Source organism: Pteropus vampyrus, unplaced genomic scaffold, assembly GCF_000151845.1.
Source record: "Pteropus vampyrus isolate Shadow unplaced genomic scaffold, Pvam_2.0 Scaffold98, whole genome shotgun sequence".
NCBI classification, from domain to species: Eukaryota; Metazoa; Chordata; class Mammalia; order Chiroptera; family Pteropodidae; genus Pteropus; species Pteropus vampyrus.
The window spans coordinates 1,423,002-1,445,980 of NW_011888879.1; the positions used below are offsets into that span (position 1 = coordinate 1,423,002).

At 36.8% G+C, this 22,979-nt stretch overlaps 2 protein-coding genes and 1 non-coding gene across 4 annotated transcripts in view; 2 read left to right on the top strand and 1 right to left on the bottom strand.

The window, feature by feature from the left end:
• Nucleotides 1-9,220, bottom strand: part of SPATA45 (spermatogenesis associated 45) — a 31,859-nt gene extending 22,639 nt beyond the window's left edge. The window contains exon 1 of the mRNA XM_011364512.2: nt 9,187-9,220. The gene's annotated coding sequence lies outside the window, so the exon portion shown is untranslated. The remainder of the gene's footprint in view (nt 1-9,186) is intronic.
• On the top strand, nt 522-22,536 carry FLVCR1 (feline leukemia virus subgroup C cellular receptor 1). Of its 2 annotated transcripts, XM_011364513.2 has the most exons (11): nt 522-1,471; nt 3,578-3,719; nt 4,240-4,356; nt 9,207-9,347; nt 12,858-12,925; nt 13,855-13,958; nt 15,457-15,567; nt 16,079-16,184; nt 16,407-16,518; nt 19,857-19,924; nt 20,095-22,536. In XM_011364513.2, exons 1-11 carry the CDS (start codon nt 665-667, stop codon nt 20,167-20,169), a joined length of 1,851 nt encoding a protein of 616 aa, XP_011362815.1. In that variant the 5' UTR covers nt 522-664; the 3' UTR covers nt 20,170-22,536. The 2 variants fall into 2 exon arrangements, with proteins under 2 accessions (XP_011362815.1, XP_011362816.1); XM_011364514.2 differs by lacking the exon at nt 4,240-4,356 and having other exon boundaries at nt 525-1,471.
• LOC111742665 lies at nt 13,354-13,472 on the top strand. The gene has a single exon (XR_002781416.1). It is a non-coding gene; the product is annotated as a 5S ribosomal RNA (ribosomal RNA).
• Nucleotides 22,537-22,979: the final 443 nt, after the last annotated feature.

Here is a 22,979-nt window from a genome sequence, read left to right on the forward strand (position 1 = left end):
TGTCAGCGGCATGGAGGTTGGGCAGGGATTCCAACTTTCCAAGGGTAGATTTCTGATGAAATCTCTTTATTCGGTTGAAATGCTTTATGGTGTTTTTCCTGTGCCGAGTCGAGCACGAACTTTTGAAACGTGGTGCCGTCTGCTTTAAAGGCAGTGTCTGACCTTGACGCACACGTGTGCTGGGGCGAGAGGCCAAATTCATACTCCTGAGTGCTGGACCGGGTCCTAGGGGAGCCCCTCTTGCTGGTGAGTGTGACATTGCCAGCCCCTTTGTCTCCCCTGCTGTTTGTCCAGCCCCCTCGTTCCCGGAGTTGCCCAATCCGCGGGCCGCCTCCCGCTCAATGCTCGCAGGTGGTAGGATTCCTGGCAGGCTAATGCATTCTTCAGCCCCGCCCGCTCCTGCAGTTCCCGGAGAACTTGCTCCTGCCCAAGAAGCTCTCCGATTGGTTCCCTGCTGGGCGAAGGCTCCTGTGATTGGTCAGCAGGCCGTAACGCGCGGGGCGGGGCCTGGTGCCGCGTGTGGGGAGGATTACTGCGTTTGCGGAATCCGGAGGTCCGGGTTGCGGTTCGCCTCTCACACCCGGCCTCACTCGGCGGGAGAAAGAGTCGCAGGAGCGGTGGGCCACGAGGTTGGGGTGGGGTTGGGGTACAGGGAGGGCCCCGCATGCTGGGCAGGGGGGGTGCACGGAGAGGGAGGAGGGCGGGGACGCGAGGCAGCACCCGGGAGCCCAGGGACATGGCGAGGCCCGACGATGAGGAGGGGATAGAGGTGGCGCCCGGGCACCCGCCTGCGAACGGATATCTCCCGGTCCCGGGGGTCGCGCCCTCCAGGGAGATGAGCCCGGAGCCGCAGAACGGGCCCAAAGCTGGCTTGGCCCTGAATGGGGTCCCTCGGGACAGCCCCGCGGCCACCTCGGGAGCCCTGGGCAGTCGGCAGACTCAGCTGGCTCCGGAGGAGGAGACCCAGGTTCGGCTGCTGCCCACGGGCCCCGGGGAGGAGACCCCAGGGGCTGAGGGCACCCCGGTCCCCCGGACGGCGCTCTCGGCACGGCGCTTTGTGGTGCTACTGATCTTCAGCTTGTACTCGCTGGTCAACGCCTTTCAGTGGATACAGTATAGCATCATCAGCAATGTCTTCGAGGGCTTCTACGGCGTCTCCTCGCTGCACATCGACTGGCTGTCCATGGTGTACATGCTGGCCTACGTGCCCCTCATCTTCCCGGCTACCTGGCTGTTGGACACCAGAGGCCTGCGGCTCACCGCCCTGCTGGGCTCCGGCCTCAACTGCCTGGGTGCCTGGATCAAGTGCGGCAGTGTGCAGCAGCATCTCTTCTGGGTCACCATGCTGGGCCAGTCCCTGTGCTCGGTGGCCCAGGTGTTCATCCTGGGCTTGCCCTCCCGCATTGCCTCAGTATGGTTTGGCCCCAAGGAGGTGTCCACAGCTTGTGCCACCGCCGTGCTAGGCAATCAGGTAAGGATTAGATAAAAATTGATAGATAAAAATTGGATCCGTAAAAGACCAGATGGAGTCATAGGCCATGTGAACTAGCCGTGTGGATGGACCCTCAGGAAGCTTGGCTATAAATGAAGTAGTCACAAGATAGGAGGCACTCTTTTGGTTAAAGAAGGGTTTTTGATCTATTTGTAAGGGCGAACTTTCAAAACCAGTTTAAAGTGAGCACCTTATCATCTTGCTTAGAGAATTACCAATTCAGTAATTAACTGAATTGGCCTTTATATGTCTGACATCATAGAAAACTTGTCAGTGTACTAATGAATGAGACTTGTGTAGGTGCTCTTTTTGTCACCCCCAGTGTATTCTTTGCAAAAGGAAGTGTCGGGTTCTGAGGATTTTGTTCCCTTTGTGTGATCAGTGTGGAAAGCCCCTGTTTAATTTTGTATATCAGGAGTCGGTGCCTGGTACATAACAGACACTTATAAATGACTGCTAAATAAATGTTCTGGTGATAAAGTCTTCACAACATTCTTGAAGCCAGTTACCAATTTTTAATATTAAAAATGAGAAATCACAGGTCATGGAATCTATTGCAAAAGGGTGGCTTATGTTGCCAAGTTAAGGTGCTTACTAGTTTTTCCTTCCACCATGGGTTCAAATTCTGTTAGCATTCCAGTGGCATTATTAGGTGGAATGTTTGTGTTCCTTTTTCTAATTGCAAATTGATTATTTTATTGTCATTTAAAATTTGCATAAGGAGTCCTGCAATACTTTTATTGATTAATACTTTATGTAAATTGTATAGAGTGTTTATTCAGCTTGAGGAGAATCTAGTTAAAAATCTGTATACAAAAAAACTTGCCCTCTCTATGCATCTTTCTGCTGTGTGTAAGCTATGTAACAAAAGATTGTTACTTTTACTTCCACTCCAACATTTGTTTCAAGATCCCAATAAGATTTATTTAAAATCCATAAAAAACACTAACTCTACATGCTGATTGCTTTATACTTGTTTCCGTTCTCTAAAAGTACAGAAGGGGTAGCTTGAATTATAGTTGTTGTTTATCTAAAATAATTTATAACTGATATTTTAATTGGTTGCTTCTGCATGTTTGGATAGGAACTGTTTTCTTAAAGTATTTTACATTTATGAAATTATATTCAAGATTAACACTTCTAGCTCATGATAGAAATATTATCAACTCCACAGCTATATAAATTATCTATTTCATGAATATATAGACCTAGGAGTGGAATTCACATGGTAATTCTATGTTTAACTTTTTAAGGAATTGCCAAACTCTTTTCCACAATGGCTGCACTATTTTACAGTCCCACTAGCCAGTGTACAGGGTTCCAGTTTCTCCACATCTTGCCAACGTTCGTATATTCTGTTCTTTTTTTTTTTTTTTTTTTAATTATAGCCATCCTAGTGGGTATGAATTGGTATCATTTTCTAATGACTAATGTTGAGTATTTTTTCATGTGCTTGTTGGACATTTGTATATCTTCTGTATAGAAATGTCTATTTAATCCTTTGCCCATTTTTGAATTGGGATGTGTGTCTTTTTGTTGCTGAGTTGTACCATTATATAAGTTGTACTTTTTCAGGCTTATTTTACGTATTCTTATTTCCCTCTTTGATTGTAAGCATCTAAAGCAGGATTCCCCAACGCCCTGGGCCGCGGACAGGTATTGGTCCCTGGCCTTTTAGGAACCGGGCAGCACAGCAAGAGGTGAGTGACGGGCAAGGGAGCTGAGCTTCATCTGTACCTGCAGCTGCTCCCCAGCGCTAGCATCACCGCCTCAGATCATAAGGCATTAGATTCTCATAAGAGCACTGGTCCTGGTGCCAAATAGGCTGGAGACCACTGACCTAAAGGATAAGGACTGTATGTTACACAATTTTATAGCAGCATCATTCAGATTGTAGTTCAGTGAATGTTTACTGAATAGAGAAAACGTTCGTCATCAATTTTTCTTTAACAGTGCAATTGTAAATCGACATTAGAACACGGTGCTTTTAGAGTTTTCAAAAGCACCCTGTGTCGTATTAATTGGAAGTACAAACTTTTTTGTTTCTTCTAATAATAGCTGTAAAGAGGATTGTTTATTTTACAGCTTGGAACTGCAGTTGGCTTTTTGGTACCACCAGTTTTAGTGCCCAACACATGGAATAACACAGATCTGGCTCATAATGTCAGTACCATGTTTTATGGAACAGCAGCTATCGCCACACTTTTATTTATTTTAACAATAATTGGTAAGTGAATTATTTTCTCTAAAGCTTAAATAGGTAAATGCATGACAAACGTATGAAAAGAAAAATAACCAACCCTGAAAATTTTTATTGATATCTCAAGTGCCATTTGCTTGTTTCATTCTTGCCATAGCACTGTCTTGCTCAGGTAATGAATGCTACAATCCTAGGGCTGTGTTATGGTCCTTCTGTTTTACTATTGTAAAGGGTTTGAAGACTAATTCATCTCATTTATCTCCCTACTAACTTTTCTTCCCTGTTAACCGTTGGTTTCAAGCATATTACCTGTCTCTTTTTTGCATAGTCCTCTACATATTCTGCACGTTATGCTAACCTAGCCAGGAACACGTTCTTGTCAATGCTTTGAAACGATGTAAATAGGCTACCTCCTTCCTTTTAATGATAAATCCTTCCAAGGATCCCCAATTTAACAATTAACTGGATCTGAAAATGTTGACCAGATCCTGGGCAGTGGCAAGCTGTTCAGCAGAATTTCAAATCGTGGCAACTATCTGCTTGTTAGGCCACTCCAGCAAAGCACTGCTGCCACCATTCGTCACTGAGTCCTCTCGTCTGAGCCTGTCTCTTGAAGCAGTCAGTCAGAATCAGCTGCAAGCAGCCATCATCAGTTTGGAAGAAGGTTTGGGAAGGTCTGATTTTTAAAGTTTATTTTTAATGGGAAACAATTCTGATTTCAGGTTAAAGGATAGGTAAGGTTTATTAAAGTAATATAGCTGTTAACTATAATACTGCCCTTTAGACAGTATATCTTGATTTGAAGAGCAAAGGAACTTTAAAGTTGAAAGGCCATCTTTTAATTGTTAAAGTTTGCAGTTAAATTTTATTATAGCTTGAGTTTTTTCATTTATATATTTTTATCATGACTATAATAGTAACGAAAAATTCAAACTTTGTGATCTCCAGATATGAAATCCTTTAGTTCTCTAAGAAATATATACGAAGACTATAGAGTGTTTTCATAGAAACTACCTTTATAGATGAACTGCAGGATCCAGGTGTAGGAAGCTCAGCCAACATATTTAATAATTCTTTAAGATAATGAACTTTCCTGGTTCTCTTGGTAGTATAAAAAGTATTCTGACATATCCAGTCTACTTATGGATGGCTTTTATGTTTCAGTTAGGGAGCAGCATGTTTGCTGTGTGCAGACTACTGAATAAAGGACAGATTATCCTTGTACTATTTTAGCAGTTTAACAAAGTTTTAGAAGAAATCTATATTTTTAAAGAATATGTCTACTTTTCTGATAGCTGGATGTGTATATACATTTCATATAAATGGGCCTTATATTAGCAATAGGGATTATTAAAATATAAAATTCTCTTTCCTTTGATTGCTTATGGCTCTTCACATAAATTCTGGTTTTCCTTTTTTTATTGTCTTCAATTGCTTGTCTCTTTGGAGGAAGTGAGAGAGTAATAGATTATATATAAGATATCTATAAATATGAAATTATATGCACATATAATATATACGTGAGATGCTTTTTATTTGTCAAAGTAGGAAGACAAAAAAAATGATAACAAGTGTGACCATTGGCATATCACCCTGTGTTATTCGAGAAATTAAAAGAGAACTCTTCATGTACGTACTTAATTATATACTCATGGCTTATGAATAGAGAGTGCAAATGGAAATGAGGAAAAAGAATGGAAAAAATGGAATAGAAATAGAATAGGAAAAAAGAGATTCATTGTCAAGTTTTGCTTGGTGACTTGTAATATCAATCTTTAGTATAAAAGCAAGATAATATACAGTTGTGATGTGAAAATCTTAAGTTGCAAATTGTGACATTTAAACAAATTTACGCATCTTCCTTATATCCAGATATTTGCTATTGAGGAAACTATGGATTATTTTTAAAATCTTAACTTACTTAAAGGTCCTAAATTACTAAGAGACAATCCTACTTTCCTCTAAATTCTACCCATTAGTACTTTTGAAACCCAACCAGATCTTATAAAATTAGTTTTACAGATGCTTTTCAGCAGTGTAACATATACTAAATTGGTGCTCAGCGGTTTTCCTAAAATACTGTCTTGAGTGTTCATGCCATGTAACCCTGTTATCCTCGTAATTGAGCTTACATGTGAGTGTAATCCATCTAGCACTTCTAGAAATTAACCCAAGCCTTCCACTGGATTTCACTGTAATACCCCATTCTTATTGGGAGAACTCTGTTATAGCCTCTAACATTTGATTGATTGATATGTACCAAACATGTTTAAAGGCACACTCCATGCTTATTGCATTTACTCCTCACAGCCCTCTGAGGGCGGCACTATTATTATCATTCCCATTTAATAGATGAGGAAACTGGGCACCATTTAAGTAATTTATTTACCCATGGTCATAGTAATACTGAAGATGAAATTCGAGCCTATGCAATCTTAACTCCACATATAAAATGTTGTATATAAAAGTATAATACTTTAATTTTTACTTAGTCTTATTTTTTGTTCCAATTCAAAAAATTCTTGTATAAGCGATCATGCTATTCTTGTGCAGCAGAGCAGTAAACCATACTACTGAAGTGTGTCAGTTAAAATCCCTGCCATCCCGATTCACTAAAGTGAGTGGATGACAGAAAACAAAAGTACCGGCAATCAGATATTTAATATTAAAGTACTTAAACACATGAGTATAGAATATATATACATAATTTTAATTCTGATTCTTATATTCAGGATATTTATATACAGGCCGCTTATTATAAACTTTTAACTTTTTACTTAGTCTCTAAGAATTTCAAGCCCTTGAGATAAATTTAGTCTCTGATTTTTAAAAATAAATATTCCTCCCCAAATTCTTTAACATATATCACATAAGCCTCATAACAGCTTGCTGTTGTTTCTGTGGATAAGATAGCTATAGTCAAGAGGTAGGGATTGACTGCTTCACTATACAGCAATATGAGGCAGAGCCAGGATTCGAACCTATATTTGTATTATAGTAAGTTAATATGTGTAATGTCTGCTTAAATCATAGGAACCAATAATGAAATGGAAAGATAATGTAATAATCTAATTTTAAAAAGTAGAAGTGGTCCTAAGCGATAGATTTGTTGCTTCATCATGGGAGAAAAAGTTTGATGTGGAGCCCAAAATTCTTTGGCTACTTATATGCCTGTTGCCAGGGGGGTGGAGAATAACTGCTTTAACAGATAGTTGACACAAGTTTTGGTGGGGAGAGAAGAGGGTTAAGAAGGCTATTGTTTTTCAGTTTCAAAGGATAAAGGAAAAGCCTTACTTCATCCTTTGAAAATACAGTGCAGCGTAAACAGGGTCATAGACCAATGGTTTTGTGTTCTGTTTTCTTTTCTTTCACGTATACTTAAGCTCAACTTTACTATATAATGTAGCTGGTAGATACAGGCCTGATTTTGTCCAAGAGGGCAGTTGACTGCCTGAAATTAAAAGATAACACCTGTATTTAGAAAATAAATCTAATGGAGTTCAAGTCTAGTAAGAATTGTTTATATATTTGAGATCTGAGCCATTCAGACTTATTTTGCCATAGTAAGTAAAAACCTAAGAGACCCAAGACTCACTAAATGTTCATGACTACCTTGTAAGCATAGTTTTTACATTCTGAAACTTTGTTTTACAGCTGTGTGAGTTCTGTATTACCGATATCAATAAGAGATATAATAAGAGATATCTCCTATCTTAACTAGGACACTTTCAGAAAAGGACAGCAGACGTCCTCAACAGTGCAAGGAGCAGATAGGGTGAAAGGAAGAGGAGGAATTACAACAACTTAAACATTTTATGTCTACCAGTCCTTCCAATGTAAGGATGTTAAAATAAATATTTATGAGTTATGTCTCCTCTTGAATTGTTGTGAGACCTGTAAAAATAGAAGTCTATTTTAGTTTGATAAGTTTTAGTTATGTCATAATCAGTGTATTGGTGAGTAAAAAATTTTAATTTTTAGGAGAATTTGAGAATTATAGAATTATATGGAAGTTTTAAGGATCATTTCTTTTGTGGTGATTTTCAAACCTGGCTGGGTAGTGATAGCATTTGGAGAGTTTTGTGTTTAATACAGATTCTCAGGTTCTGTTTTGGAGGTTCTGATTCATTGAGCCTTGGGTGGAATCTTAAAAATCTGTATTGCTTTTAAATTTTTGCATGATTATGATTGATAGCTAGGTCCACCAGCTCTAGCCCACTTTCAAGCTACAAAGCAGGCCTTTCTTGTTGGAAAAAAAGAAATAGATACTGTTAAAAAAAAAAGAGAGAGAAAACGAGAGAGAAGAAAGTTCTGATCTTTTGGAAAATACTACTTTTTCTCAGTCCATTTACCTTCTTTTTTTTTTTTTTTTGAATATACTCTATTTCATTGATTCTAAAGTGTGTATTGATTCTCTTTTCATGAAATCTCTGAAATCAAGATGTCTTCAATAATCAATGGCATGTAAGATGAACAAGTCCTAGAGATCTGTACAGCGTTAGTTAACAATGCCATATTGTGCACTTAAAATGTATTAAGAGGGTAGATTTCATGTTAAGTATTCTTTCCACAATAAAAACAAGTCAGTGGCATGTAACATTGATGGTGATTGAGATATGATTATGTGAAAACCTTCTATTGATACCTGGCAAGGTCATTGAGTATCAGTATCAAACCATCTTCGATTCAATGAGATACAGTATTTTCCATTTATTTTAGTTTAAGATTTTTGGATCAATACTAAAACTAGATCTTAATTTCTGATGTACCAAATTTTAGCAGTTCAGCTCTACCGTTAAGTAGTATTGACTTCTAGCTAGCCAAACCCTATGGAATTCTCTCCTTAATCATCTGTTGCAGAAAGTTAGTAGATTCTTCCCTGCCTAAGAAAAGGGCAGTCTTTAAATGTCTAGCTAAGAAGCCTGTGAAATCTGCCCCTAACTCCATAGAAATGGGCTGTGTTAGAGCTTACAGAATCAGAATCCATATGTCACACCGTTATGTCTCCCAGCTTTATCCCTAGATTTTCCATATGCAGCTAGAGTGAGTCAGCAAGACCTAGCTCTGCTCCCATGAATCTACCTGGACTTTTTCAGTTCTAGAGGTGTAATTGGACCAGATGATAAAATTTACATCAAATTTCAGAAGAAAGTCGTTACTAACTCAAGACAATCCTCTAAAAATTCAGTAATATATTGGCTTGCTCATATATGTTACCTTTAATTAAAAATTGAACTAAATTTAGAAATAGAATTGTTTAATATTCAATATAATAAAAATTAATCTTAACTAAAAGTGGAATAATCCATGGGCAAGATTGTGACATATTATTAATGGTTTTGCAGTTTCGAATGGGCCAAATCTCTGAGTTTTATTTGTCAAACTATTTTCACTTAGAAATTCATGAAAATGAAAAGCCTCACTATAAAAGACTTTCACTACTTTAAATTTAATTTATGTGTGTTCACTATGGAAGACACATTTATTAAATTACCTTTCCATGTATGTTTCCAGCATTCAAAGAAAAACCTCACTATCCACCAAGTCAGGCTCAAGCAGCTCTTCAAGACAGCCCTCCTGAAGAGTACTCCTATAAGAAATCAATAAGGAACCTATTTAAAAACATGCCTTTTGTCCTTCTATTGATCGCTTATGGTAAGTGGTTTTCTTTTGTTTTCTTTGATGTCTGTATAAACCTTTCAGCATTGTGGATTTTTCTCATTTAACCTAGTGGTTTGAGCTTTAATTAATGACATAGGCTTGTTAACTCTAAAAATAATGATAGCATAGTCATAAACTTAAATTTTGAATTAAAAGCAAAAACTTCAGGATGGATTTACTTACATGTTTTTGAAGTAAACTAATATGTCTGCAATAGAGAAGCACTGTCTTCTGTGTGGTCTCACAGATATTTTAGGTTCTTTATGAGCTATAGTTATGATTGCTCAAAACATACGGGAAATGTCATCAACAATTCTTTTGTCTGACTTTGTGCAGACTGGCATTGATTTTGACTACTCAATCAAAACTATTAGACATTAAGAAGGTCACCTTAACCAGTTCTAACTTTAAAAAAATTTCTCATCCTTTTAGAGCTTTCAGGATAGCTGACATATTCATACTAACACTGTAGCTTTACTGCAGGCATCAACACATTTGGTTCCCTTCAGAGATTTCTAACAGTGTATTCATTGTTTATTATGTTAACACTACTTATATTACCACCAATACCCCCATATTTCTGTCTTACTTGCCCTTCAGAAGTCACTCACTGATGTTCCCTTTACAGATGGGGGTGTGCACCCTCTACTACATAACTGTCTTAGAAGTTGTAACAAATTTTTCCCTGACTCAAACTCTTACCCTTTTACCAGGATTACTTCGTGTGTGTGTGTGTGTGTGTGTGTGTGTGTGTGTGTGTGTGTGTGTGTGGAAATTGTTAAACACAAAAGTAGAACTTTTAACCTAATGAATTCCTGTGTACCCACCAGCACCCAGCATCAACATTTCTCCGTTCTTGCTTTATCTATTTCCTCTACTTTTTTTCCTAAAATATTTTAAAGCAAATCCCAGATATTACATCATTTCATCATTAAATATTTAAGTATACCATAATTCTTTTTCTTAATTTTGCCCCACTGGTTAGCTTAAATCTAAAACTCATAACTAGGAAGTACAGAAACTATTGTGCTTCACTATTAATATAGAGCAAACTCATTTCTTTAGCCTGCCATTTAAGGTGTCTTCTTACCTATCTTCTTTTATCTCTATTTCCCAGTACAAAATTCTTTCAACCAGATTTATAACCAACCTCCTGTCACAGACATACAGGCTCACACACACAAATAGGCCTCCATATGCATATACGCTGTTAACTGTAGTCTCCGTAATGTTGTGCCATTATTTCTTTTACCTGAAATGTTTTCCTTTTTTTTCCGTAAGCAATTCTATAAGAGCTAGCTTAACATTTAACCTCACTTATTGTTCATTTTGTTATTCATTCATTTATTCCATCAATAATTATCAAATATCAACTAAGTGTACAATAGTGACCTTGGTGCTGTGTAGGCTAGAAGGAAGCATGATATATGATTTCTGCCCTAAAGTAGTTATAATCCAAGTGGGGAGGTAATATAAACATCTAAAAAGTAAACAACAGTGTTAAGTGTTTATCAAAAGGTAACAACACGAGAAGTTATATGGTAAGTGCACGGTTACTTCACATGCTTCCATGATTACTAAGGCAGAAAATAGGAAATGTCACTTTTGCTCACATTTCAAGCCACTAAGTGCCTAGAAAGAGAAAAACTGGAATATTCGTGAACAGCTCTAATGACAAGAACATTATGTAAATATGAAAACTTGATTTTGGGAGAAGAAAACTACATAGTAAATTGTCCTGGGATGATTGATTATATATGTAAGAAAGCAAAGTTAAATGTAAGTCTCTATATCATACCATGCACAAAAATGAATTGTAGTAGATTAAAGGCCAAAGGGTAAAAATCAGAACTTTAAAGTTTTAGAAACAAATATAGAAAACTATCTTTAATATTCTTAAAAGAATTTCTTAATGCAAAAACATAAACTGTAAAGAAAAAGGTTGATAAATATCATTACCTTAAAATAAAATAATGGTCTTTTCCAAAAAGACACCAATAAAAAGTGAAAAGATAAGACATAGACTATGAGAAAATGTCTGCAACGCATATAACCGACAAAGGCTTAGTACCTACAATATAAAAGTAACTCTTACTAATCAATAAGAAAAGAGCAAATAGTCCAAGGAAACCAGAAGGCATTTATGTGTTTCTATATGTGTGTATTGCTTATATATAATGCTCAACCTTACTAGTAATTAAGGAAATACAGATCAAACCCAGACTAAGATATAACATCACACGCATTCAAATTGGTAAAAAAAAAAACAAAAAAACAACAACAAAAAAACCCACTTAATTTGGTGAAAGCAAATTTGGCAAATATGTGGAGTAATGGAACTCTGCTGATAGTGTAAACTGATAAAACCATGGTGAAAAGCAGTCTGACCCTATCCAGAAAATAGAAGTTCTCTTCGGTATGCTCTGAGAGAAACCCTTATGTGTAAGAACAGAAACACAATATTCATTGTAGTATTGTTGTAAATAGTGAAAAACTGAAAAAAGCCTTAAAGGTCTGTTGACAGGACAAGAGATAATTAAATTGAAGTGTATTTACACAATGGACTGTTGTGTAGCAGAGAAAAATAGTAAACTATGAGCACAGGTAAACTTCAAAACCATAATATTGAATGATAAGAACAGTTGCTGATGGATACAATTAATATATAAAACTTTATTTATATATTTATATAAAGTTTAAGTACATGCAAAATAATTCTAATTGTTTATGGAAACACATGTAGTGTCTAAAATGATAAACACCGAGATCAGGATTAGAGTTACCACTGAGAAATAATAGGAGAGAAGAACAGGATTAGGGAAGGTCTAAAAAATGAATCTGAAGCAAGATGGCCAGATGTTAATGTTTGACAAAGCTGGGCGATTAGTAAGGGTATTTCTTAAATTATTGTTTATACTATTTTGTATGATTGAAGTATTTAGTAATAAAAAGAGTGAGAAATAATAAACTGAAGTCTCAGCTAGGTTAAGAGACTTACCTAAAGTCATAAATACATGCAAGGAAACAGCAAACCTAGTCATAATAACCAGCTGTTTTTTATTTTTCTCTTTAAGTATCCTTTAATTAATATCATCTTACTAATTGTTTTGTTAAGTCTTTTTGATGCAGGGATAAAATCTCTAAAACAGGGGTGTTCTGTCTTATGCTTAAACATTTATTAGCTTGAGTATATTGTAGGTACTCGGTAAGCAATCCATTGCTTGATTGCCATGTACAGTATTATGCATGGGGATATGATTTATAGTCGGTATATTTGAATCTAAGTAATAATAGATGGTGTAATGACAGAATCTTACAGTCATAATCTCTAGTAAATTTGGATGTTAAATTGATCAGTCCACATCCTGAAAGAAAATGGCAAGAGCTTTTAATTTTTCTGTCAACTGTCTGAAAATATATACTTTCACAATTGTTACAGAGGACTCCATAGCACTTTATAAACTGATAAATAGTACATCTATAGTTTTCTGTTTATTATTGTAGGTATCATGACTGGAGCATTTTACTCAGTTTCAACACTATTAAATCAAATGATACTGACCTATTATAAGGTAAGCTTCTCTGCCTATGTTGTGTTACATGCCTGGCCAGGAATTTTTCTTTAGCAGTAGAATTCCTGTTAGTGTGATCATAAGATTAAAGATATGACCTTGTTATTAAAAATTTATGTTTTTAATTGAGAATACATTTAATGCAATTTATAAAACACACAAAATGGAAAGTGGAATTTACTGCTTTGACAATACCTAAGTCTTCTTTTTATTTTTTATTTCTATTTATTTTTTTTTATTTTTTTTAAATAATATGACTGCTTATATGGAAAAAGACAAAAAATTTTAAGGGACATCACCACAAATATAAAGAAGTGAATATCAAGCTCTGACCTCTCTTTGCTTGTGAAAGGAGAAAGCAGTTATAATATGCAAAAGCTATCAGATTAACCTCATCTGTGAATTACTTAAGAATTCTAAAAAATTCAGCCTATGGCCATGCCACCCTGAACAAGCCTGATCCTGTCTGATCTCAGAAGCTAAGCAGGGTCGGGCCTGGTTAGTACTTGGATGGGAGACCACCTAGAAAGACCAGGTGCCGTAGGCGTAAAAAATAAAAAATAAGGGATTGTAAACTGACAAGGTCCTTGCAATTTGTGAGGTCAACCAAGGTTTGCCTCCCTAAAAAAAAAAAAAAAGAATTTTAACAAAAATCATTGTATTTCTAATTAAGGAGGATCAAGAAAATTTTCCTTTTTGATTTCTCCCATATTTTAGGGTGTTTTTAAAAAATTCTGATTTTAAAATAGAATGTCCTTTATTATGCAATTACCTGCTCCCACTCCTCCATCTTAAACCCATATTGAATTTTCCTGTCATGTGTGCTTAATTATGTCTGATTATTTCCACTGACTGAAAAGGTATGGGAATATGAAGGATATGTTTGAATTAGAAGTATCTGAGTAACTTCTTATGAAAATTCTTTTAAGGGAGAAGAACTGAATGCTGGAAGGATTGGGTTAACACTAGTAGTAGCTGGAATGGTGGGCTCCATTCTTTGTGGCTTATGGCTGGATTATACCAAAACATACAAGTAAGTAAAAGTAGATGTATGGTGTACAATCTAAGGTATTTTGTTTTTAAAGGAAACTGCTTTTTATTTTAAGAAATTTGAAAAGTGTTATTATTACTAAAAGACTTGGATTCATTTCTGAATGTTTCTGTAGTCTATAGTTTGTCTTATTTTGTTGAATATTTATTTCACCTTTGAGAACTGGGACACCTTATGCACCTTGTTCCCCCTCCAGTGAGTCTCATGCAGACCACTGTAGGAGAGATCATTTCTGTCCTGAAAAAAGCCCTTTCTGAGAAACATTTGACTTCTGACAGAGGCTTTATATTATTCTTTTCTTACATTGTAAGCTTGAAAACAAAAAGTTGTTCTTTCCTATCAAAAAATTATTATTGAGCATAAGGCTTTTTTTTTTTTGTAAAACATTTTTGGCTAAGATGCTCCTAAACTATATTGTACATCTATGTGGAACCAGCAAAATGTTAATACAAAAGAAAGAGTGAGTAATACCACCTGGGAGACTGAGAAAGGGGTTTGGGGGGCAGCATCTTTTGCACTGGGCTTTAAAAAAATAGCTACATTTTTTAACAGGCATAAACTTTCCACCTGCTTGGGAGGAATGAATGAATGAATGAAATGTGAAACTGTATCCTATGTACTTTCCAGGCCCAAGATGTTTGATACCATTATATAAACTCTTCCAAAATACCTCTGATCTTGAATTCTCTAAGATAGTTCTCCCATAATTTAAGATAGCGCTTGCTGCAGCTTCATTGTTATGAAACGGTAGCTAGAGTGAAACCCATTAAATTTATAGGTGAGGGGATCTTATATAAAGGATTAAATTTAATAATAGTCCTTGGTCCACTGTGTAATTAGAAATGTGTTCTTCATTGCCCTGGCTTTCTTCTCAGGGTAAGTGCCATTCAGTCACCAAACTCCTGTTGTGTGCATTGCTCTTAACTAGGAATTGTGGCAAGTAATATATGGTCCCTGCCCTTGAGACATTTGTAGTCTAAGTGAAGGAAACAAGGCATTCACATATGAAAAGTTAAATACCAATGTTACAGACTACAATAGATGTCACAAGTCTGGTAGATGTCAAGTGCCAATTATGTGGATAGCTAAATGATAAGGGAATTTGATAGAAACAGTGTTACAAGTTTAAGTTGTTAGGAAAGGCATTTTGGAAGAGGTGGAATTTGATCTGAGTCTTGAAATACTATCCCATTTGGAACCATAAAGATGATTCTGTCCATATGACTATTCCTTCCTATCAGAGCACTGGATGTGGTGTGGGTTTTGTTGTCTGCTGCTGTTGAATCTTAAATTTAAGCTTTGAAGGCAAGTCCATGCTTTGGTGGAAACATTTTCCAGAGATAAGTAAAACCTAATCTTAAAAACTAGAGAATTTATTACTGTACGGACAGAGCAGTGGACAGCCACATGATTTTTATGTGCCTTGGAAAATCAGACAAAATACTAACATTTTTTGTTTGTTTGTTTGTTTTTGTTTCAGACAGACTACTCTGCTAGTTTACATTTTGTCTTTCTTTGGAATGGTCATATTTACTTTCACACTGGACCTTGGATACATTATCCTCGTATTTGTTACGGGAGGGGTGCTTGGGTAAGAGGAACGATAGCATGCTGCTGTAATTCTGTAGTATTATTACTGTGGTTTTAATTTTTAAAGTTCATCCAAGGGTTCTTTAATATTTTAAGCTTTAAAGGATTCATCCTGTGCATATAAATGTGTGCTTATATTTTAGAAATATAAAAAGTTTAGAATTGTTTTTTGGTATATGTAGGTGAAAAATGAATAAAACTTTACTTAGTCCAAGTAATTTTATTTAGTTAGAAAGACAACTGACTTAGGAAACTAGAGGTAAATTTTTCTCCGAAAAAAATAAAAGGAATTGTTTGCCTTCTCAGTTCTTGTGACCTTGGGCATAATCGTTTTGCTTCTCAGTTCTTGTGACCTTGGGCTGATTGGTTAATAATAGTGCCTGACTTTCAGATACCAACTTCCAAACACTTCCTTATTTGGTCATTAGATTAAGCCTGAGAAGTAGAATGATTGCCTCAATGTGTGATATTGCCCTTTCATTCTTTCTATAATTCTGGATTCATTTTCTTAGTTTCTTCATGACTGGTTACCTCCCCTTGGGTTTTGAATTTGCTGTTGAAATCACTTACCCTGAATCTGAAGGTACTTCGTCTGGCCTTCTTAATGCTGCTGCACAGGTAACCCTCTGATTTCTCTTAAAACTGAGATGACTCATTTACTGAACATTCTAGTAGATAATGAGTTTGATCCGAGTTTTTGTTTTAAAAATTCCACCTTTCAGTGAATGCTTTTAGAAGCCAAATCATATGAATAAAATAGTTAAGAAAAGCTCTGGAAAAAACATTACACTTTTTCTAAAGAAGAGAACTTGATAAAAAATAATTCTTATTTTATTTTAGATATTTGGAATTTTGTTCACGTTGGCTCAAGGAAAACTCACGTCAGACTACGATCCTAGGGCAGGAAACATTTTCCTCTGTGTTTGGATGTTTGTAGGCATCATTTTAACAGGTAAATTTGAGTATTTTTTGGCAAAAGTGCTTGTATCATGTTGTGTTTGTATTTAATGTTCATGTATATTGATTCTGAACGGCTCAGCAGAATTCAAAGGAAAATGAGTTAAGCAGCAGAGTATTATTTGTTTCCTTCCAAGGATATGAATCTATTCATTTACTTTTCAGGTTTCAAATTCAGCACAATTAATTATACATAAAAAAACCTGTTAGAACAAGAGTCGATAAAGACCTGGGCTCGAGTCTGATTCTGCTGCTCACTCGCTGTGTGACTATTTATTTATTTATTTTTGTTTCCACTTTTTTTAAAAATTAAGTTTATTGAGGTAACGTCGGTTAATAGAGTTTTATAATTTTCAGGTGTACATTATAATTCGACATCTGTATATTTTGTATGTCTGCCACCTCTGTGTGACTTTACACAAGTCACTTAACCTCTCAAATCCACCTTACCTCATGTATGTAAAAGGGTATTTAAAGGCCTGCCTTAGGGGGTTGCTGTGAGGATAAACAGGTGGTTCATGAACAGCTCGTAGTGTGGTGTCTGGCACCTGGGATGTGCCTAATCACATTAGCTATTATTATAATGTGGTGCTGGTGATAAGAAGTCAGATGGTGGCGGTGGAAATAGTACATGGCATGGTTAGCCAGTTCCTACGCTTCTTAGGTATAATCGGAACAGACATGGGCAGGAATGAGAATAGTGCCCACTCTCCAGAGCAAGAGCATGTTAAAGAACTTTCATCTATACTTTATCCAGGCACAGGAGCAGGAAAGGATTTAGCAGCAAGACTCCGGAGCAGCGGTGCGCTCCGGCCCGCACTGGCTTCTGCTGCTCTTTCGCTTTGTTCTTTTCTTTCTGCGTCTCTTTACCAGCAGGTGAGACAAAATCTGTCAGAAAGGTGTGAATCAAGCCTTCTTTGTACGTTTGCTGGCTACCTGCTTCTGCTTTCTGAAACCCCCACAATGAGACCTTACCAGTGGCAAATATTTAGTTTGGAAAACACAACCACCTAAGGTCACTGTCATTCATTATGTTCAAAGAGAGTGTCCCCTGTGGTCCCCAAGGAAAACATTCTACCATGAGGGAGTTTTTTTCCCCTGTTCTCTTCAGTTTAGTAAAATAAAACATATAAAACTGTGAAACCTGTAATACATTAATTTACTTAACTCCTGATCTGTCATAAATAATTCCATGTTGGCTCTTAATTTCCAGGGAAGTAACATGTCTGTCAAATAGAGTGTTATTATTGAACCGAAAAAGGAGGCATTTTTGAGCTCCATTTTCACATTATTTTTATAGTCATATTCATAAATGGCAATTCAAACAAATCAAGTCTAGAAAATTAAGTGAAAAAAGAGCTTTAAAACTGTCTTAAGTTGATACTTTTACCATCTAAAAATGCTAAGTAATTTCTCTCACATGTTGCATATTTTACTGATTTTATATCCAATGTTCATTTGTATAGACAGGAAGGAGGGCTGGGAAATTCCTGAGGTGTGATGAAGGTGGTACCTTTTCTTTATACATTTTTCCCCCTGGAATTGCTGGGAATTCTTGCTTGACATAGGAATTAGCATTTGAATGCAGTGCATTTTGCTTTGTAGTAAAGACAGCTCTGTAAAGCACATTCTTCGTTTTTAGCCCTTTTGTGTCCATTGAAAAACTGCATGATAATGCTACCCAGTGTTCCTAAATTCTGTAATTAGAATTAATGGCAAAGAAACACACATTTTCTCCCTATTAAAAATGTAGCCTCTTTGGTTTGGCTAATTGTACAACATCGTAGAGCTAGTCAGTCAATGGCAGTCATTGTTGCAATTTAAAACATACTGTTTTAATGTCTTAACTCCTTTTAAAAATGATCTTATTACACCTCACCAGTTTCTTTAAAGTCGTTTAAATGCATTCAGAAAAGCCGTATTTACCTATATTCAATTAGCTCAGCACAAATATATGAATTTCTAAAATATTGATATCAGTAATGGATCAGGATAATAAAGGAGCAGTGTGGATTTCAAAGGAAGCGTTAGATTAACGTTTAGGACACTGACTTGACTTTCATCTTTTATTTTTACTTTGCTTTATAACTGATTAGATTACTTAACTACCCATATACTTTATCTTCTTTTCTCATTTCACACACTCCTTGATCAATCTGTGGCTTTCAACTGCAACTTAATGCTAGTAACTTTCCAAATCTGTGTCTCCAGACCTCGATCTCTTTTACATATTAGCCCAGTATGTCCAATCACGTATCTCTCTCCGGACCTGGATATTCCATAGGCATCTTACACTCAGCCTGTCCAGGACTGAACTTACCATCCTCCTAGGACACCTGTTCTTCTGAGATTTTCAATTTCAACGACTAGGACCACCATCTATTCAGTTACCCAAACAAGAAAACTCAAAATCACCCATTTTTCTTTCTCTCATCCCTTTGTTTTTCTTATTCTATCAAACAGCTGTGTCTTAGTGGTTCTGTTCTAAAATTTCTCTGAAACCTATCTCTGTGTCTCCATTTCTCACACATTCACACCTCACCATCTCTCAGCAGGATTAAAGCCTCTTAACTGAGCTTCCTGCCTCTAGTCTTGTTGCTGATAATCATCCTCCACATAGCAGCCAGCCAGAGTGAGCTCCCTAAGATGCAGGCCTGATAGCATCCGCCCTGCTCAGAAGCAGTGTAAACTCTTTACTCAGATGCAGTGTAAACTCTTTACACAGTGAACACGCCACCTACCAACCCCACCTCTTTTCCTGCCACCTCCCTCTCAAACTGGATGCTTCAGTGATCCAGACTGCCGCTAGTGCCAAGAATAGTCTGTATTCTTCCTGTCCCAATTTTTTGCATATACTATATTCTGCCTACCTAGAATGCCTTCCTCTCTCCTCTTATCTGCTTGACAAGTTCCTACTCATTTCAAGTTTCTCTTCAAATATAGAAAGCCTTCCCTGATTTCCTTTGGCTGACGTGGCATTTGTTCTCCCATGCTCCCGCTACACCTTGTACACACCTGCATTATTGCAGTTATCCTACAGTGTTATAACTGTTTGCACGTCACTATTTCCCTAGGGAGGTGCTTTAGGGAAAGAATTGTACTTTGCATCTTTCTTTGTTTACTGTCATCCAGTATTTCTTCACTAATGAGTGACTTGCTAATAAGTTAATGGCTTAGAGAGGTACTATTATATTTCCAGACTACAAGGATGCCGTTGAATGTTATGGTACTATAGTGAGCTAAATTTGCCAATATCAAAGACTTCGCACTGCGTGAAGGACAGTACATTTGCGCATACTCTGTGGTAACGCCATCGGTGCTTCTCTGTTTCAGCATTAATCAAGTCTGACCTGAGAAGACACAATATAAACGTAGGAATCACAAATGGCGATATTAAAGCTGTAAGTAATAAATATTTTTATGATCGTACTATTGAGAAATGTGTGCATGGAATAAATGTGAAACCGGTCTATCTAGTCAGCTCTTTTTTCATTCCTGAGCTAGCTGTTGATCGGTCATAATGGCATATGCCAAATTCCATAATTTTTTTATTTTCTGATTCTTTCTACAGGTACCAGTTGATAGTCCTACAGATCAAGAGTCAAAAACTGTTATGATGTCCAACCAGTCAGAATCAAAAATTTGAAATGAAAAGTTAATATATATGATAACTGAGCAATAAGGCTTGGTTTATAGGTTACGGGAAATGGACACTTACCCGAAGTCATTATATGACACACTAAATGCAATTACTGTTTTGCTTAATTGTTAATTTAAGCAATATTTTGCTTAAAGTACTTTTGCTTACATCATTTTAACACTACCATTTATCTAGCGAGTGTCCCACTTTGAGTGTTCTATTGTCGATCTGAAAGTAAGCTTCTTGACATTTATTTTTAAAAAGTGTTTTTCTTCTTTGTAAAATTATAACGTGGAGGTCTGATCAGCGTACATGCAGTTTATATAAGAAAATATCTGGTAGAAGCCAGTGTACAGTTCCTAATCGGCTCCCTTTGCATCCCTGTGGCCGCTGAGCAAGCTCACTCAGTGTGAGTGCAGTGCGGCAAGGTGACGCGCTCACCCACCAGAGGAGTGTTGGTGTGAGACTTCCAGGTGACCGCTATGACTTTCCCATTTCTCACATTCTCGTTACAGAGCGCTTTGTAACAGATACTGTCAATGGCCATAAAAACTATTCTGTGTACGGACTGAACCCATGACTTTGGTCTTCAACTTACATTCTCATTAAGCTAAGGAGCCAGACGCGGGCTCATTATCTTGAGTTCTTTGTGCTGCTTGCTTGTCATGGTGTAAATGCTAACACGATTTTTCCACTCCAATTTGAAATAGTTTTGTACCCATTGGCTTTTTTAATTGCTTCCTAGTAAGAAAATTCCATCTTATGTGTTACTGGCTTTTCCATGATTTCTCGTGTCACATCTTACACTTCTGCCTTGAAGATTCCTGAGATAAGGGAACCGGTGCTCAGCCTCGAGCTTCCCATTTAGTGGAGGCCTCTTAAAATGTCGTCTCTTCTAATTCTCGGTACCGTTTTTTTCCGACCATTCTCCTTTGAGATATGCTGTGCCCAGGTTTGCGCTCGTGGCTTCTTGTCTTCGCCACAGAACGTGCAGTCTCCATACCGTGGGAACAGTCCGCTCTTTCATGTGCTCAGGGTAGGGAGAATAGGACCAAATGCGTTTCCACAGTGCCTACCACTGTGTTTTGTTTACAGTGAAAATGTGAATGTCGTTTGTGTCTGGACTCTCTAAACTGATAAGGACATATCTTCAGAGTAATGACATTTAAACAGCCATAGGTATTATGTCCACATCCCAAAAAAAAGGGAAAAAAAAAAAAAAGCCAGTCGGGTATACCCTTGAATTAGTAGTTCTGGCTTGGGCATTGTTGAAATGCGTTGCTTTCTACTGAAATGAAAATTCTCTGTCATCAACCGATAGCGAATTATGTAAAATCTGACCTAGGAGAATGTGTTACAAGAACTTCCTAGCTGGGAATCAGGGACTCTGGGTCCACGTCCTGGATCTGGTTCTCTCTGTCCCTGTGAGTTTCTGGGCAGCACTTTCTTCATCCCTGTCATAAGTATGTTCAATTTGATCTCAAATTCTCTTTTGAATTTTAAATACCATTCATCATGGGATAGACCAAATCATTGTACTACAGGAACTTAAATATAGCTAGAGAAATTCCCTGGATAATTGGATAAACAACTGTGATTGTTGCTTTATGGATACGGGGAATATAAAATCTGTATTTAGCCTTTTTATTCAGTTGGTGATAGCTCAGGCAGAATATGCTGACACATTAAACTCCTTAGCTGTTTACATCACAAGTTTTACGGCCACAGATATATTTTAAGGTCCCTCCTCTAAATAATTGTTTTCATTTTTAAACTGTCTGTGTTGTTTAAAATAATCATGTACTTGAGTTCCTGAGATTTTGAACAAATTTTAGATAAAATTGGAATGCTTTATTTCCAAAAAGGTTATACATATATGTCATGTGTATTTTTCCTTGTTAATTAGAAAAAGGATGAAATACGATGTGACAGAATGTGAAATGAATTGATAATTTTCTGTATTTTGAGTTACAGTCATCTGTAATATGTCAAACAAGAATGTCATATAATTCTGTGTCTTATCTTTGGGAAGTGGAGTTGGGTAACCAACACTTGTGTAAATTAGAAAGAAACTGGATGCTTTCATGTGCTTTTAGAAAGAAATTGGATGCTTTCATGTGATTTTAGAAAGAAATTGGATGCTTTCAATAGCTATTGTATTTATAAATGTTGCAAATATAGCTTTTGCCTTTTGTGACTGTGGGAGAAATGTCTTTAAAAATATGTCTGTGTAAACCCAGAGTATTGCTGAAAGAATGCCCATCTGTCTGAAAGTCACTTTTCATGTTCTAAGTTTTGCTCTTTGTATTAGTTATCTGTTCGTGTGTTCTTCAGTATTTCAGACTTGAAATAAATTTATTTTTTTAATGTTAATTTTGTATGCTTTTTTTTTTAGTTCTGATACTTAGGTACGTGGGGAGTGGAAAGGAATTATAAGATTTCAGAATAGTTCAAGGAGAGTTGGTTTATGGAACTAAATCAGCAAAGTAGCGAGGGCCTCATCTCTCCCTCCTAACTTTGGTGCCTGTCCCCTCATTGTGCAGATGGGCTGCCCCCAGTGAGCCATCATGGGACACTACTCCTAAGCTTCAGACTTTTCTCTTTTTCTCCTGGTAGCATGTGCCTGAATGGTACCTTATATCCTAGAGTATGTGTCATTTTTCCTCAAGGCCCTGCTAATTAACATAATACAAACAATCTACACATTTCTTCATTGAAAAATGGAGTATGGTAAATGTTCTCATTCCCACTGACAGACCTGGGTAGCTTAATAATGAGGCCAAAAAGAAGAGATTTCATAGCCGTAAAGGAAGATA